The sequence below is a fragment of the Alosa alosa genome, chromosome 5 (genome assembly GCF_017589495.1).
Source record: "Alosa alosa isolate M-15738 ecotype Scorff River chromosome 5, AALO_Geno_1.1, whole genome shotgun sequence".
Taxonomy (NCBI): domain Eukaryota; kingdom Metazoa; phylum Chordata; class Actinopteri; order Clupeiformes; family Clupeidae; genus Alosa; species Alosa alosa.
Window position 1 is genome coordinate 22,802,347 of NC_063193.1, and position 18,345 is coordinate 22,820,691.

General features: G+C 42.0%; 2 protein-coding genes across 4 annotated transcripts; both read left to right on the forward strand.

The window, feature by feature from the left end:
- Positions 1-5,712: 5,712 nt before the first annotated feature.
- LOC125295008 lies at positions 5,713-10,437 on the forward strand. Of its 2 annotated transcripts, none has more exons than XM_048244123.1 (8): positions 5,713-5,848; positions 5,954-6,021; positions 7,169-7,451; positions 7,883-8,025; positions 8,134-8,416; positions 9,125-9,267; positions 9,379-9,661; positions 10,036-10,437. In XM_048244123.1, the coding sequence occupies exons 2-8, from the start codon at positions 5,955-5,957 to the stop codon at positions 10,274-10,276; spliced, it is 1,443 nt and encodes a 480-aa protein (XP_048100080.1). In that variant the 5' UTR covers positions 5,713-5,848; position 5,954; the 3' UTR covers positions 10,277-10,437. The 2 variants fall into 2 exon arrangements, with proteins under 2 accessions (XP_048100080.1, XP_048100079.1); XM_048244122.1 differs by having other exon boundaries at positions 5,714-5,848; positions 9,116-9,267.
- si:ch211-214j8.12 (uncharacterized protein LOC100000539 homolog) lies at positions 10,418-17,434 on the forward strand. Of its 2 annotated transcripts, none has more exons than XM_048244120.1 (5): positions 10,418-10,504; positions 13,921-14,174; positions 14,283-14,449; positions 14,997-16,147; positions 16,561-17,434. In XM_048244120.1, the coding sequence occupies exons 2-5, from the start codon at positions 13,946-13,948 to the stop codon at positions 16,943-16,945; spliced, it is 1,932 nt and encodes a 643-aa protein (XP_048100077.1). In that variant the 5' UTR covers positions 10,418-10,504; positions 13,921-13,945; the 3' UTR covers positions 16,946-17,434. The 2 variants fall into 2 exon arrangements, with proteins under 2 accessions (XP_048100077.1, XP_048100078.1); XM_048244121.1 differs by lacking the exon at positions 10,418-10,504 and adding an exon at positions 12,461-13,201.
- The last annotated feature ends 911 nt before the right edge of the window (positions 17,435-18,345 follow it).

The following is an 18,345-nucleotide window of genomic DNA, read 5'->3' on the forward strand; positions in this document are numbered from 1 at the left end:
GGCAGATTACCTTACATTGTGTCAGGTGGAGGTGTCTGCAGAAAGCAGTGGCAGTTTAAAAATGGAATGTATTTGATTATCCCTATGTGATTGTGCACTCTTTGCATGGATTGCAGCTGCACTGCTAACAACAAATCTGAGTTGATTTGCAGTGCTGTTTTCTTCTCTTTGTGACATGTGAGCCACTTCATTCACATTAATTGAGCAAATGGAATAAAGCTATTTGATGCAAATATTTGATAAAAGAGACATGTCTTTCCTTTCAAAATGTCAGTTACAAAAAAATAACTAGTAATAGCCTACTAGTCTACTTGCCAGCAAGGTGAACCCGGAAATGTTGAGTACACCAAGGTTTTATGTTACAATGTATAATATGGGTCCCCAGCATATAGAAACTGCCGGATGCTAACTTGCATAATTTTGTTGGGCAATTTTCATTATCACACATTTTTAAAATTCTAAATGGCTAGTTAAACCAGGGGTGGTCACATTTCTGATTTTTTTGGTAACTGAGAAATTTTAGAGGAATTGTTGGATTTGAACACAATTATTCACAGGCCATATCTGTGGTGACACAATTAAGTATTGGTGGCAACAAAGGGAAGTAGCCTAAATGGGGTGATGATGGCTAGGGAATGAGTGGTTGCTTTGTAACCTTGATTCTGGGTTTGATACTGATACTTTTGTAACCTTGATACTGTTTTACTACTGTTTTACTAATGTACACAGCCTAATGTTTTCACTACTGTTTTACTGCTACACTGTTATGCTATATTACCACACATGATCAATGGCTGCGGCCAGGCTTCTGCTACAATACTGAATGAATGAATGGCTATAACCCTATTACCTCAACCTGTTCTTGCACTGAAATAGTTTTTTATTTTACCTTGTCTACATTATACTTTACTCTCCTATTTGTCCATATTATTTATGCTGCTCTCTAGACCTTAATCTTGCACTGTTGGACTAATGTTGGACTACTTTTTGCACATTCACCATGACACTCATTCTCTTGAGCACCTTGCCATACATAACTAGAGGACTATGGTTGGACTACTTTTTGCACCTTCACCATGACACTCACTCCCTTACCAGTAGACTAGCACCTTACCAGTCCCGGCCCTGTCACTACAAGCGGCTTATGCTTGATCACCCTCAAGCACATTGGACTTTCTTAATTTAATTTACATAGTGTATTTAGTATTTAGTTTTGTTAGTTTTCTTATCTTTCTTATCTTCTACTGTCTTTATTGTACAGTGGAGTTTAGTTATATGTTTATACTTATACTTATGTTTACCATTTCTGCTGTAAGTGCATGTTGTGTGTGATGGCTGTATGCTACTGAGACCCTTGAATTTCCCCTTGGGGATCAATAAAGTATCTATCTATCTATCTATTCTCTGAGTCAAGAGATTATCCCTCCTCTCTTCCATATTCCACATGTTCGGGGATATGATCACTCTGTTTGTCTAGGTCAGAGGAGAAACTTTGTGACACAGTGGATTTTGCCCACAGCGAATCCATAAAGCACCTATGCTGGTGTAGAATCATCTATAGTTTAATTGGAACATGTCTCTGGGTAGCTTAGAGACTGGAGACAGTCTCTTCACTCAGAGAAGAGACTACAGAGTAGAGTGTGCTTGGACCCTGGATGGGGTGTGTGCACTTGAAAGCACATACACCTGTTGAATAATATCTACGACAAAAGTAGGACAGACTGAGCCTCACACCAAGTCGTAAGTACCTGCCATCGGTGAGAGTGACGCACAGGCCACCTGTATTGTCTGCACCACAGGCTCTGGCATACTTAAAGCCAAGAGTCTGTCTCTTTTAGGGGCCAGGCCACCCACCTGAGTCCTAGGTAGGGGTGGAACAGGGTCCACTCACCTAAGACAGGTCTCTCTGAAGAAGGAGCTCTCATGGCGAGTGGTATTGCTGAGAACCATGGCATAAGAAGCCAGAAATGCACAACCAGAATCAGCCTCACCTGCTCAACCTGCACCATGCAGAGGAGAGGCTGGAGGAGAGTGAAAGGAGGAAAGGCATACAATAGAACCATGGGCCATGAGTGCATCAGGGCATCCCACTGGCCAATTTTCTGCAATGGATCTTTTCATGGGGCGTGTCATTGGAAAGGGGGGGGAGGGTCTCTAGTATCCATATGTGGTGTAATTTCAATGACTATTGAACAATAGGGGGCCGTTTTATATAATTTATGGTAAATAGAGGGGGGATGACTATAAGTTGCCCCCCCACTAGTACAATATTTATTGATTTATTTATTTAATTAATACAAGGCATGATGTATCAAATGATTAAAAATAAAGTCACCAAAAATTTTTTAGAGTTATTAGTTTTTTCTGATTGCTTAAGCACATTTTTTGTAACTATGGCTTTTTTTGCAAAACTCTACACACAAATAGGAAAACCTTTCACCCAATCAGCAAAACATTGTAGTTCTCTTGCAAAAGCTAACACACCTTGCTGAACTCTTCACACCTTCGTAAAAATGATGTTTTCGTATCAAACAGTAAACACAAGCCATCACAATAATAAGCACACAATGTGCCAACTACACACTGATGGTCTGAATAAAAAACACATCTGGCTTTTGTTTTCTCTGTGCACAAGTTAGACTATGTCAGTTTGAGGTCATACTTTTGTCATAGTTCTGTAAACATACAGGGATCCAAACTTCAAGTATTGGTGTTTATTTACACACATCAAAACAAACACAAGTGTGTTTTTCCAAGTCAAACACAATATAGCAATTTCACTGAGACAAAACAAATCAGTCTACATCGGGTCGTCTCTCTCAAAATTCAGTCTACATCACATGCAATGTCCTAGTCCAAGGCACCGGGAAAAATATATTCTGGAATGACGTATCTAGGCCTGACATGACAATATCCCCACATGTAGACTGTTTTTTTTTTGTCCGTAAAAGAGTTATTTCTTCTCTTCTCACTCTTCCTGTTCCCTCCATTGTACCCATTGTACATTACCTGTGGCTTATTTATAGTGCTAAGGCTGATTGCAAAGTGAACTAATTATCTTAAACAGTTTTCACATCAGAAAGTGTGCCAGAGAGTTGGCAAAATAGTGTAAATAATAGCCATACATGTGTATGATTTGCCAGGAGTGTGTTGATCATTTGGAAATTGAGTGTAAAACAGCGAGTTGTGTTTACACTTCCGCAAAAAGAGTGCTGTGCAGTGAATTGTGCCTACAGTTGTGCAAAGTGTGTGTTACAAAATTGCAAACTAAGTTCAAAGCAGTGTTTGTGCTTTTAGTTTTGAGAACTCAGTGAGTGGTTTTGCTATAAGTGTTAATAGTTTTAGAAATTGTGCTATAAGAATCACAGTTGTGTTTAAGCATTCAGAAAAAAACTGTAAAAGTCTGTCAAGAGTGTCTGCACTAGTTCTACTGCTTGGCTGGCGAATGCCTGTGTTATCTCGGAAATGCTGTCAACACTGCCACTAGCGGTGAAACACGGTGGAATCGAAACTTAACTGCTGCATGCGCATTACAATCTGGGTTCAACTCACCGCTCTATTGTTCTATGTGCGTCTTCCAACTCATTTAAGAAATGCGTCACCTGTGCCACCTGAGCTAATCATTCCGCACCTGAGGGCACAAAGCTAGCCTACATGGTAACTGTTGGGACACTTTACAAATTACAGTTAGACCTTCCACAATCTGTGGGTAACTTCTTTACAGATAGTAAAGGCTATAGTAATTGTTTGGTGTTCAATTGAGCATTGTAGCCTAGGCTAATTTAAATGAATTGAATAATTTGAAATGATACTGAAGTTTGAATTCTATTATACAACAATTGGGTTCTATGGAACTATTTATTTGTTTCTGATTGGCCGAGAGACGTTCCATGAGTTGGAATATCCCTGGACATTTCAACTCAGACTTTGCACAGCTAATAATAAATCACTCCGCGATACAATGCGAAGATTTGACACAATGTTCTCATCCCAGCTCTCCACTATTTCAAGCAATGGGTTACTCCTTAGCAAACCAAAACGAAACAGTGCTTCACCACATCTGTGGATTAAGCTACTCATCAACTCAAGTAAGATAAACGAGGATGCTCTCAGCATTGCCAGCATTGTGTATAATATAATTGTCACTTGGAGGAGACTTGTAGGTAACTAACGTTAGCATAATTAGCTAACCGCTGCTAACGTGCTAGCATCGTCACGTCAGGCTGTGCACAGTAGTGTAACGTTTATTCACCATAAATTAATAAAGTTGAGTGGTTCTGCAATGTAGACTATGTTTCCGTTTTTTTGCAGTACCATGTCCCTTACATGACATGGCCCAGTGTCCTTGTAACATGCATGCAGCAAACCTAGATATGAATGTGATTTCAGCCCGACTTTTAACATTTCTTTCAAGAAGACATTTAAACCACAAAGACCCGTAACGAGGGATCTGGAATGTTGGTTACCTAGCAACCAAGACGCTGTCTATTGAAAAGGGAACTATGTTTTGATGCGTAACAACGATGTCGAAATTAACATTTTTAAACAATAATGGGGTGTTTTCAGATTATTTAGTTTGTGATAGAATTGTTGTATAAAAGCAATATAGCACTCGTGATCGTGGGATTGGTCATGGATATTCCCACGGCTGTTGTTGCCTGCGCCACTCTGCCTCCGGCCTCGTGGCTACTGCCGAACAACACCCGTGGGAATATCCATGACCAACCCCACTCTCACTCGTGCTATATTGCTTAAACAATTGACAATTGCTAGGCCTATATGAGATTGTGTGCTCAATGTGCTCCATGACCAATTTTCCTCACCAATGAGTCAGACCAGGGATTTTCAACTGGTTCTGTGCCAGGGACCACCATCCTGACTAACAAGTAACCCACGAACCACTATTGTGTGTGTGTGTGTCCATATTTAACATCCATTATTTAAATCCATATTTAACATTTCATCGTCACTGTATTTTCTTTCTCGTTTCCACTATGTTTCCTCCGAAATTGTAGCTTTGTCTGAAGAGCATGCAGCAGAATCCTGTCCATCTGTCCTGACTTCTGTTAGGCTACTTTCCTTAGGCTACTAAAATAGCGAACTATGCTGGTACTGACTAGCTAACTTCACCTTAGTTAGAAACGTTAGATAACAGCTCCATTCCTCTCGAAACTATTAAGCTTCTTTTCAACGAAACATAACGTGAACTCCGTCCGAGCTGGTCTATATCGCGCAGACTGTAGCCTACCTTATGAATGTGCGTGTGTGACGTTGGGGACGCAAAACACAGCATTAGCAAAGCACAGGATATACCTGTTATGTAGGCCTACAAAGCTAACGTATCCTGTGTCCGTTTGAATCTCATCTCCTCTATTGTATTTTATATATTTTCAATAAGTTCAGTATTCACACCAATGCGCAACAATTCTGGAAATGGTTTGAAAAAAAAAAATTAATGATGGAAAAAAGTTATTAATTGTGAAATTACGCAGGCTGGAATGCATATCACGGACCACTTGCAATGATGCCGCGGACCACCAGGGGGCCGCGGACCACCGGTTGAAAACCGAGGCTGAGTCAGAGAACGAGCAAGTGGGTGGTGTGGGGGGAGAAGAGGGCCCATTGGGCCAAATATGACAGGGTCGATCTTTGGTCCTAGACCAATGTTGCAAGTTTCCCAAGAAATGTCACAAAAGTTCAATTACAACATGACATGCAGTCGGACTTTTGGAGGTTAGGGCTAGTTAACTTGTAGTGTAGTAGGCTACTGCACTCACAAATAAAAGAGAGAGGTTGCGCTATACAGTCCTGTATCTACCAAACAATTGTAATAAGACAGTCTGCAAAGGTAAGTGAAATTGCCTTTAGGGGATAATATATATGATATCCCTATAGATTTGTGAAATATGATTATAAGAAAACATTTTTATGAGATTATATGGTTTATCATTAGGATGTTGTCATTTCGATTGCTTTGCCTTTTGGGAGTGCTCAGAGGCACCATGACCAGACTGGCTGAAGGTAAACAAAACTGTAGTGGTCTCAAACATGCTATAGTCAGATGTGAAATGTGGTACTGTTAGTCGGAGCCAAAGTCTCAAAAATGGGTTAAACCTGACATGGTCTGCCATATTTGTGTTTTTTCTGTTAACTTTGACCCAATCATTGGAGGGTCTGCTCTGCCGGAAATATCGCAAAAAAGAATTGTGACCATTTTAGTGTATGCACCCTTTATTTTTTATCAGAAAAATGTGACAAAAATGTTTTTTCCTCATATCCCCAGTGGGTTGGGTAGGTTGTCAATAAATACATTCCAGATACACATAACACATGTGCTGACAACATCCACTGAAAAAAATAATCTTAAAACACATTTCTATATTTTCCATCAATTTAATGCAAAAAATTTCGTTTTCTCTTTTTTGCAATATTTTCATCTTTACTTCATTGGCAATCAACTATTCCCCCAAGGTATGACATCAGTCAATATGTCATTCTTTTCACCAAACAGTATACTCATTCCACAAATATTAAAAAAAAACCTTCATTCTATCAAAAAATGAAGGGTAGCCTACATACACTAAAATGTCCACATTTTTTTCCACAATGTTTCCGGCAGAGCTAGCGTGCAGTAGCCTGAAAGTTGTCGGTTCAATTCCCAGCTTCCACCGTTGTGCCCTTGAGCAAGGCACTTTACCCCAAATTGCTCCAGGGACAATGTGATCCCTTGTAATATAGCTGACATATGTAAGTCACTTTGGTCAAGAAGTGTCTGCTAAATGTAATGTAATGTAGGGTCAAAGTTAACCAAAAAAACACAAGTAAAAAGTATGGCAGACAAAGCGTTTGAGCTCCCTGACTGTTCAGTATCTTATGGAGCCCCATTTTTTTCATCATTTTGAAAATCTTAGATTATGAAATGCAAATGCTATTGCTTACATTTTAAGCAAAAGCTTTAAGGAATGGGAATGAAATGGGAGAGTAAAATCAAATGTCCATAAGGACAAATACTGAGTTCTAGTGTTTTATAACTGCTGAGTAATTTTTAGTTAATATTGGCTGTTGTGTGAATTTCTACAAGTTATTTCAAGACACACACACAACAAACTTCAAAAGAAAATGTAGTCATGATACAAAACTGAACATGTCCCCCTGTTCATTTTAATAGTGACTAATGTTGCTCTTGGTGGAATCGCCACACAGTCTGGTAAGACATGGGAATGGGGGCATGCCAATAATGCGATCGATGGTAACAGAGATTCCAACTGGTACCACTACTCCTGTTCACACACGGTTCTTGAACCCAACCCCTGGTGGAGGGTTGATCTACTGAAGAAATACAGAGTGCACTCTGTGGTTATCACCAACAGAGGAGACTGCTGTCCAATGAGATTGCAAGGAGCTAGGATTACAATTGGTAACTCCCCAGAAATTAATGGCGGTAACCAAATGTAAGTGATGTGTTGTCACTCCAATGTGAAAAATCAAAAATTGCAAAAATTAGAGAAATTGTCCTTCCTTACTTTTAAGGGTAAACAAAACAATTGTGAAGGAATGCAAATTGTGGGGGGAATTATCCTGAGGGAACGCAAAGCAATATCTTAAGAATTATGAGATATTTGTGATTTTGGAAATCATTTTCAATGCGAGTGCGAGCGCGAAGACAGATCTGCCAGAGCTAATTCAAATGCGCTCTCACATTTATATACTTAACGCTTATTTATATACTTAACGCTTATAACATCTAATATGTTACAGTGAAATCAGTCAAAGCAAAAATGCAATGAGTGTATTACATTTACACAAGCTCCACTTCACTGTGTTATTTATTTATGTTGGCAATAATACATGTAGATTGCTCACAAATATGGTGACTTTTCAGCTGTGGTAACATTTCCAACCCTGCTGGACAATTCTGGACCTTCAACTGTGAGGGGATGGAGGGTCGCTACATTCATGTGTACATTCAAGGCCGATCAGAGTACCTTTCATTGTGTGAGGTGGAGGTGTATGCAGAAAGCAATTGTACGTATTTCTACAAGTTATTTTAAGACACTCGCAACACAAGCTTAAAAACAAAATGTATGAGTCATGCTACAAAAACTGAACATGTCCCCCTGTTCATTTTATTAGTGAAAAATGTTGCTCTTGATGGAATCGCCGCACATTCTGGTAAGACATGGGACTCGGGACATGCCATGAAAGCGATCGATGGTAACCGAGATTCCATCTGGAACCACAACTCCTGTTCACACACACATTTTACAACCGACCCCTGGTGGAGGGTTGATCTACTAAGGAAATACAGAGTGCAATCTGTGGTCATCACCAACAGAAAAGACTGCTGTGGAGCGAGACTGAATGGAGCTTGGATTGTTATTGGTAACTCCCCAGAAATTCATCATAGTAACCAAATGTAAGTGATGTGTTGTCACTCCAATGTGAAAATTCAAAAATTGTATATTGTATTCTGCAAATTGTCACAAGTGTTGAGTTTCCTTACAATACTTTTAATTTTGCATGGGTAAACAAAACTATTGTGAAGGAATGCAAAACTATTGTGAGGAAATGTATCCTGAGGGAATATAAAAATTGCTTAGAAATCTGGGATTTTTGTGATTTTGGAATTCAATTTCAATAGGAGACAGATCTGCCAGAGCAGATTCAAATGCGCCCTTAGATTCATCTGGTCATGTTTTTAATATCTAATATGTTACAGTGAAATCAGTCAAAACAAAAATGCAATAACTGTACAACATTTACACAAGTTCCAGTTCACTGTATAAGTATATAGTATATATACTCTTCTGATCCCGTGAGGGAAATTTGGTCTCTGCATTTACCCCAATCCTTGAATTAGTGAATCACACTCAACACACAGTGAGGTGAAGCACACACTAATCCCAGTGCAGTGAGCTGCCTGCAACAACAGCGGCGCTCGGAGAGCAGTGAGGGGTTAGGTGCCTTGCTCAAGGGCACTTCAGCTGTGCCTACTGGTCGGGGTTTTAAACTGGCAACCCTCCGGTTACAAGTCCGAAGCGCTAACCAGTAGCCCACTGTGTTGTTTATTTATGTTGATACTTCTGACAATAATAGCTTGCTCACAAATATGGAGACTTTTCAGCTGTGGTAACATTTCCAACCCTGCTGGACAATCCATGACCTTCAACTGTGAGGGGATGGAGGGTCGCTACGTTCATGTGTTCATTCAAGGCCGATCAGAGTACCTTACATTATGTGAGGTGGAGGTGTATGCAGAAAGCTATTGTGCGTATTTCTACAAGTTATTTTAAGACACACACAACACAACAAGCTTAAAAAGAAAATGTATGAGTCATGCTACAAAAACTGAACATGTCCCCCTTTTAATTTTAATAGTGAAAAATGTTGCTCTTGATGGAATCGCCACACAGTCTGGTGCGACATGGGACTGGGGGCATGCCGATAAAGCGATCGATGGTAACAGAGATTCCAACTGGTACCACTACTCCTGTTCACACACGGGTCTTGAACCCAACCCCTGGTGGAGGGTTGATCTACTGAAGAAATACAGAGTGCACTCTGTGGTCATCACCAACAGAGGAGACTGCTGTGGAGAGAGACTGAATGGAGTTAGGATTAAAATTGGTAACTCCCCGGAAATTCATGATAGTTACCAAATGTAAGTGAGGTGTTGTCACTCCATTGTATACTTGTATATTCAGAAAATTGTCACAAATGTTGAACTTCCTTAAAACAACACCTTTAACTTTGCAATTTTAACAAAACTATTGTGAGGGAATGCATCCTGAGGGAACTCAAATTTTTTTGGGGAAATCAGTTTCAATGGGAGACAGATCTGCTAGAACTTATTCAAATGTGCTCTCAGATTCATCTGGTTCCTATGTTTTTAACATCTAATGTTACAGTGAAATCAATCAAAGCAAAAATGCAATAAGTGTATTACATTTACACAAGCTCCACTTCACTGTGTTGTTTATTTATGTTGGTACTTCTGACAATAATACCTTGCTCACAAATATTGTAACTTTTCAGCTGTGATAACGCCAATGCTGGGAAATCCTGGACCTTCAACTGTGATGGAATGGAGGGTCGCTACGTTCATGTGTACATTCAAGGCCGGTCAGAGTACCTTACATTGTGTGAGGTGGAGGTGTATACAGAAAGCAGTGGCCGTTTAGCAGCTCAGTTCAGTGGCGCTAGCACATTGTCCCTATGTGCTTGTGCACTGTTGGCATGGATTGCAGCAGCACTACTAACAAAAAGTCTGAGTTGATTTGATCTCTCTCTCTCTCTCACACACACACACACACACACACACACACACACGCAAAATGTCCTTTCTCACACCATGTTGACAACTTGACAAGCTGAGATGTTCTTTTCTGCCTTTCTTTGTGTGTGCGTGTGAAAAATAAAGAGAGAGAGAGAGAGAGAGTCCTGAGGGTGGACATGAGCAACAAAATGTAAAACATACAAGGACAACATACAGTATCTCACAAAAGTGAGTACACCCCTCACATTTAAAGGGACCCCAGGCATGCCTGATGCTTTTTCTCTACGAAACTCCCCCTCACTCGGTCTGAAGCTCTTTTCCTTTTTCTTTGCATCTTCCGTCAAGGGTTTTCGCTGCTTCTTCGCCGGCTCTGCCATTATACACACGTTTGCAACAACCGCTAGCGTTCGTTAGCCTGCCTCTGTGCTGTGGATGCAGGATGTAAACTGATCCTGCTTCGGTCGCCGGGTACAATACACTGAACTTGCATGCGGGATATTCTTCCTACAGGCAGTAGGGGCGGGTGAGAGAGTCTTCATTCGCCCTGTAATGAGTTGTTTAACCATATACCGACTTACGAAGATGAGTAATTAACACGAAAATGTTGCCTGGTGTCCCTTTAAATTGTAAATATTATTATATCTTTTCATGGGATAAGACTGAAGAAATGACACTTTGCTACAATGTAAAGTAGTGAGTGTGCTCATCTTGATTCCTGTCATACCATACTTGGAGATGTAATCTGTATGATTGTTCTATAAGATGTGTGTCTTTTGTGCGGAGCCTCAGACTGCGTCTGGTAGCAACACAGCGTGGGTCTCCGAGATTTCTGACTTGACTACTGACTGGCTGAGACTTTGTTCAACTGATTGCTAAATCCTAGACCAATACTCCCCAGTGCACTCATGCAGCCCTTATGACACTCCCACCATCATGCTTGACTCAAGACACATCCTCTATAGAAGAGGCTTCCTTCTGGGATGCCATGCAGACCAATTTGACGCAGCGTGCGGCGTCTGAGCAGTGACAGGCTGACCCCCCACACCTCTGCAGCAATATTGGCATTCATACATTTATATTCAAAGGACAACCTTAACGGAGAATTCCGGTGTGATTTTGACCTTAAGTCAAAATGTGTTGAAACATGATACCTAGTGTGAACGTATGTCTCATAGCTTACTTCGGCTTGTCCCCTGCACTCTGGCGCTAGTTAGCCAATGCTACCAACAGTTTTTCGTTGCGGTGCAAAAATAATTCCGTGGAAATGCATGGATTCCAGGGGGTCATACCTATGTTCCCCGGTCCTATGTTCCCCGCTCGGGGTTAGGTTTAGGGTTAGGATTATGGTTATGGTTAGGGTTTTAAAAAAGGGTCCTATGTTCCCCGGTCCCATACAAAGTGGGGAACATAGGACCCGGGGAAAATAGGTACGCTCCCAATTCCATCTACTGAAAAGCAACTGAATCCATGCCAGTGTTGGCAACTATTTCAAATGGAAAGTAGGTAAAGCCAGCTCCAAAAGTCGCTAAATGTCGATAGATGACGTCACACACTAATTTGCATATCAGTTCGTCACCAGGTCATGACCCTAAAAAAAAAAAAAAAAAAAAACGGTGATGGCCCTTTAACTCCCCTTTACACCTGTTTGCTTTTCTCCTAGGCCTACTGAAATAGGCAACTTTAAAAGCCTACTTTAAATATATTTAATATACTTGTATATTAGGGTAATTGATACACTTTACACTTCTGTACATCTTGTCATACACCAGAATGAGCATTAAGTGGCTGAAAATCAGTAATTTTCCAACCTATTCCCAACTGCTGCATTTGCTTTGCACAGCTTGAAGTCTGATAACTTCACCATAGGCTACACACAATTTAACCTTACAACAATGGCTATATTTTGGATTTATTTAGTCAATGTCACTCGGACAGCCGACAGTCTGTCCTGCATTGACAACATTGACGAATGCTTTAAGTTTTTCTAACTTGTATTAGCCTGGCTAACGCCACCACTTCTCAATGAGACGTGGTCTGGGAACCAAACGTTCATTTTCTCGTATTTGAAAAAAATGCCCAGATCCGTTTATTGGGTGCCACGAATGTCTATCAAATGCGTCTGTGCATAGCTCATCATCGTCTTGCTTTCCCCCCTGTTCTGTGATTGGTTCCCTATCTCAGGCGAAAATTTGCTCCATAGTCTCCAGGCTGCCTTAGCAGCGTGAATCAAATCGCGCTCAAGGCAGCATGGGAATACCCAGGCTAAACTTGTATGCTCGCTTTTGAACAATCTGCTTGTGATTGAAGTTGTAGCCTACTTTCCTTTGTTGAACGGTGCAGGAAAGCGTGTCCCTGTTTCCCTGTCATCATGTCATTGCTCTCGTCTCGTTGACTCTGGTTCTAATCTCACCCGAAGTTGCTGCACCTTCCAATAACGTTGTCTGAGCTGTTAGATCTATAGAACATCTACTTCCGTGGATAACATGGGCTGATACTACATAGGCTAGTCATTACTTTTATAATCATGGGGCAACGCTTTGGGCGAACTCGATGTAGGCTAATTCACAAACGAAACAGGCATGAGACTCTTACACAGCACAGCCGAACTCACTGCTCACTCATAAGAGTAAAAAGGGACGTTACATGCCATCACATCAGACTCTCAAAAAGTCTCCATGAACGCCAGAAAAAGTAGCTAGATTTGTCGCTAGTCGCTTTTTACAAAAAAAGTCGCTTGGGGGGTCTGAAATCTCGCTAAATATGGCGACAAAGTCGCTAAGTTGGCAACACTGATCCATGCACAGGTCAATATCACTCAAGGCCTAATACATACATAATGGTGTTCACAATGTTGTCCAGTAGATGGCGGTATGACTGCAAACTGTAAATAAAATCAACAGAAGAAGACACAGAGAAGAGACAACAGTAAGGCAGTTCTATGTATAAAATCCATGAATCAGTTACTCATTGTGCATTATATGCTCATCTTTCCGCATCATTATTGGCTGTAATAATGAGAAGCATAGATTACACCGCAGACGTAAATGTCTGAGGAGAAGTCAGGGTGCGCGTCTACTATACCCGGATGATCTGATCTGAGAGCTGAAAGTTCACATCTGATTGCTAATCAGATGTGTATGAATATGTCTGGTCGCTTTATCTTACGCTGAACGAATCACTTTAAAGCTACCTATTCCACACATTAGCTAAACATTATTCGAATATTAAAAAGTCTATGGTTGGTGGACAAAAGCAAAGGGAAATCTATGGCCAGTGCTATACCTGTGTGAATGCTTTTCGGCTTCATACACACCGCCGCCGACTTGAGCTGCAAAAGATAACGTTACAGGAAGTCATTCAGCAACTTCTATCACGTCAGAGCGGCCAAAGCATAAAGCAAAGCCCGTTTACTAGACATTAAGCTTTCCCGTACTTTTTGACAAGCGTCCTTGACAGCTGAGAGAAGCCGGCTTCCATTAAAAATGAACGACTTCCTGTATCTTTTGCAGCTCTAGTCGGCGGTGGTGTGTTGTCCAGACTCCAGTGCAACTCTGGTTGCCTGTCTGTCATTTTACTGTGTTAATAATGCAAAGAATGATTTAAGCCTACTTCATTAGCTCTGTCTGTGCTCTGTCATTTAACAGCAGCTGTCCCGAGTAAGCTGCTGAGATGCCTCTCTTTCGTCAATCAGAGGCAAGGGGGAAAACAGAGGGTGAAAAGCGAGTGGTAAAGAAGAGGAAATACAGGTTTAAAGATAGTGACCACCATGCAACACTAACAAGGCTGTGTCTCCTGAGTATTGCAGAAAATATGAATGATGTGTGGGTCCGTGACTATGCCCAAAACTACATGGATCAGTATTTTTTCAGATACATCATGGGGCCTTTCAGCCAGCTACGTGAGTTTCATCTCATCAGCTGTGTCCCTGTGTGTGTGTGTCCATACTTTTCTCAGTTGTATGAAGGTATCAGGCAAATGGGGCTTAATTCTGATCCTCCTATTTCAGCCTCAGATCTACTAGAGGAGCTCTTGTCTCTGTTGGCATCACGACGGCTAGTGACCCGGGCGGCCCTGCACCTCATGTTGGTTCCCCAGCTGCGTCACCTCTCTCTGGGCCGCTGCACTGGTTTGGTAACATCCAACCTGTGTGCCATCATTGGAGCACGCTGCCAGGTAATTACCAGCACTCAGTCTTCATGGCCCATCTTAGACAGATCCAATGATTACCTTAATAGCTTCAAATTCTGACATGTTGAAACTTGTATGTGAAATATGTTTTCTCATATGTTTAAACATTATGTCCCATACATGAGTTCAACCTAGTCCTAGACTAAAACAAACTAGAAATATGAGAACAAAAGCTTTTAGTCTAGGATTAGGCATAATCCATATAGGATATTTGGCAATAGCGTTTCAGCTGTGTACACTATGAAGTTATTATGTTCAACTTTATGACTACAAGAAGTGTTTTCTATGAATTGTTACACAGAAGCACAAAAGCATTGCATAATGCTACTTGTTTATTTGTAATGATCATATTAAGCTTTGTATTGCATAAAGCTAACCAGGTCTGTAGGCTACAAATCCAGTTCCTTCCCGCACTGTACCTTACCTATAATGGACCTTATGTACTAAAAGAGGAAGTTCAGAAATGAAAATGCACACCTCTAATTTGCATTTAACGGTTTGACATTAAACAAAGACTTCTACTTCTCTCCAGGCCCTGCTGTCTCTGGACCTCGGAGGCGGAGTGAGCGTCTCTTCCCCAGTCTTGCAGGAGCTCCTGGGGTCTCTGGCCAACTTGCGCTCCCTGAGTCTGGCCGGGAGCATGTGTGACGTCCGGGTCCTGCAGACACTACCCACCCAGTGTCCCATGCTTCGCCACCTGGACGTCAGCCGCTGCCACCACCTGAACCCTGTCAGCCTGCTGTTCCTCTCCCCCAAGCACCCCCAGAGTCCCGGCCTGCCAGTCCTCCGTAGCCTGCTCGCCCTGGATATCGGCTTTGGGGAGTGGGAGGAGGACGGGCAAGCCACTGCAGCCTTCCTCCTCCTCAGCCTGCCTTGGCTGGAGAGAGTAGCCCTGGAGGCCCTGGGAGAAGCCTGTGTGCTCCTCCGGGATAGGGATTTTCATAAGGTCGAGGAGTTCATCTGCCGCACACAGATGCCTGACTTTAGGGACTTGTGGACAGAGAGAGGCAATGGTGACAATGTCACAGGCATGGATAAAGCTGAAGAGGAGAGCTTTTCTCTGTCTGAAGCAACAAACAGTTGTTTATGGATTCAGGACAGTGAAGATGAGGACGAGGGAGAATCTAACAGGATAGAAGGAGCTTGCCATGACTTCACAGGTGCGATGGCTTCGGAAAACACAAGGGGCAACGGGGCTCTGAAAGTGCAACAAGAAGACAGTTTAAAGGGGGTCTGTCTCACGCTGCGTCTTAGGCAAGTCCAAGGAGTATCATTTGGAAGTCTGGGTCCCCTAGGGCAGCTGTGCCCTGACCTGTCTGTTCTGACGCTGGACTACTCCGAGGAGGAAGAGGCCGTGTCTGGTGACCATTTGGCCAGGGTGCTGGCTAGGTGGTCGGCCAGTTTGCGGAGCCTCACCCTGAGATTCCCAGGGCCCTTGTCTAAGATGGCACGTAGCGTAGCAGCTGTCGGCGCCTCCCTTACGACGCTCACTTTGGAGGGGGTGCGGGCAGACGGACTTGACCCCCTTCTGCGCCTTCTCCACTCCTGTCCTCAGCTGACAACACTAACCATTCACATGGAACCTCCCAGAATGCACCAGGAAGAGGAAAGTGAAGAGGAGGACAGGGAAGAAGACCTTCATGCCTTACCCTGTCTTCCTCGTCTCTCTTGTCTGGCACTGAAGTAAGTAAAGTGTGTCAGAAGAATGCAGAGATACAGCCATCCACATAGGTCACATGTATACAAATTACAGAACTCTTGAAATGTAATTGTATGCCTCATTTTGGGTTGGAATAGGGAGAAATGCAATAGGAAGCAATGCATCTAAATGGTGAACATATTGGGTGTCGTTAAGCAGCAGCATTGCATGGTGATTTGAGAGAGCCTTACAACATGCTGTCATAAACATTCTCCAATCACTTGAACTTAAGCACTTTAACTTAATGTTTTAATTATTCATTTAAAGTGATTTTGATATTTACATGGCAAATATGTATAAGTTCTTAGGCTAAAAACAATATTGATTGTAATCTTTAAATTCACTGCAGGTGAAAATGCATTTTTTTCATGTATTATTTTTTATGTTCATTCGTTAGCTTTGCTTTCGATCAGCGGCAGAAAAGGACACCCATGTCTTGGCGATCTCTGAAGGGAGCCTTGTGGGCCTTGCTGAGGGGAGCACCCCTACTGGAGACGGTCTCGCTGGTCGCCGCTCCTTGCCCCCTGAACCCTGTGTTCCGTCTGGTGCTGGATCACCCTGCCATCCCCATGAGGGCTTCGCAGAGCCCTGCCCTCCAACACTTGCGGGACTTGAATCTGGCACGTTCTGATGTGTCCATGGCAACTGTGTCGCGATTAGTGGCCATGGACATTCCTTTGTCCACACTGGACCTCAGTGGTTGCTGGGCTGTGACTCTCCATGACATCCGCCGTTTAGGAGACACAATGAGACGTCAGAAGTTGCATATCAAATGGACATGAAATCTGTATAAGAATGAAATACCTTGAGCAGTGCCTTTTGACAATCATGCACCTAAAAATAACGTTTTAAAGCTTTAAATGATCCTATTCTACAATGCACTAATAATTTATATCCAGCCACAGACCTTTGATTACGCTATTTAATGCTTATATTTCAGACTTGATTACTGTAGAATTGAAGCAGCACTTTCACTTCTGTTTGTATCGCTGTGATTATATCTGGTTTTATACCCACATCTCTCATGTTCTGGGCTCTTCAATAAGGAGGCATGAGGATTGACGTGTTAACCAATCCAATGGTCTATTAGTATACTAGCCTGAGAAATGGGATTGGGCCCTAATCTGATACTGATAGACAAGTAAAACACTGTTTTTCATTTGAAAAGCACATTGAAAAAAAGGGTAGATTATTATGACCGCCGCTAGCGAAGCGGTCATATAGGGATTGTCAAAGTCCCCCCCCCCGCCATCATCTTCTCCCTGAATTTTTGGTCAACGATACCCGGGACACCGAACCACCGGGGCACATGAAATTTGGTGGGTATGTAGCCCCACTAGACTTTTACGGAAAAATTTAGTTTGGTCCCCGGGGGCCACTCAACCACCGCGCTGGGCCCCCCGAAACCCCAAAAATGCCGTTTTTCCTAAATAACTACCTGAACCGTGGCACCGAGGATGAAGACATTTTTATGGTATGTTGGTCTCAAGGGCCCACATCAACCTAGCCCATAATCACTTTTATTTGTGATTTGCACCCCCGTAAAAAATTAAAATGCAATATCATTCTGCTTTAATCGCCCCTCTCTTCAGTTAAGATGTTCAGAACTGCACTAAATTTTATGTGTATGATTAACCTGACATTCTCTGGGGGTATGCCAAGTTTCATAAAATTTCATCCATGGGGGGGGTCTAAAAAAATTAAGTTATGTGTACATTTAGCACACACACACAGGTACGCACATACCATCAGTATCGGCAATTACAACGGCCGATACATAATTACAAATTCGGTAGGATTAAAGGAAAATCAAATATTCATCATAATAATAATTTGGCTGCATTTCCAGTATTGGCGTCACGTAGTCGTTTGTCCACCAGATGGCGCATCGTTGCAGTGAGACGTAATTTTGTTGGAAGTTAATCTAAAGTGGGTTGGAAAGACACTACGCTTCCTAAAAGGACAAGACTGTACCGCTGCGAACGTCTAATAAGGGTAGGATGATTTCTGCATGACATGTAATTCCCATTTCTTCTTGAAGCCGAAATAAATCTGCGAATGTTTATCGGACATGCTTGGTTTTTACTGCAGGTAGGCTACGTTAATCTTAAATTATATCAATAGCCTAGAGTAGGTAAAATAATGTTACCGTTAGCATTGGTTGAGTGATAGAGGCCAATTT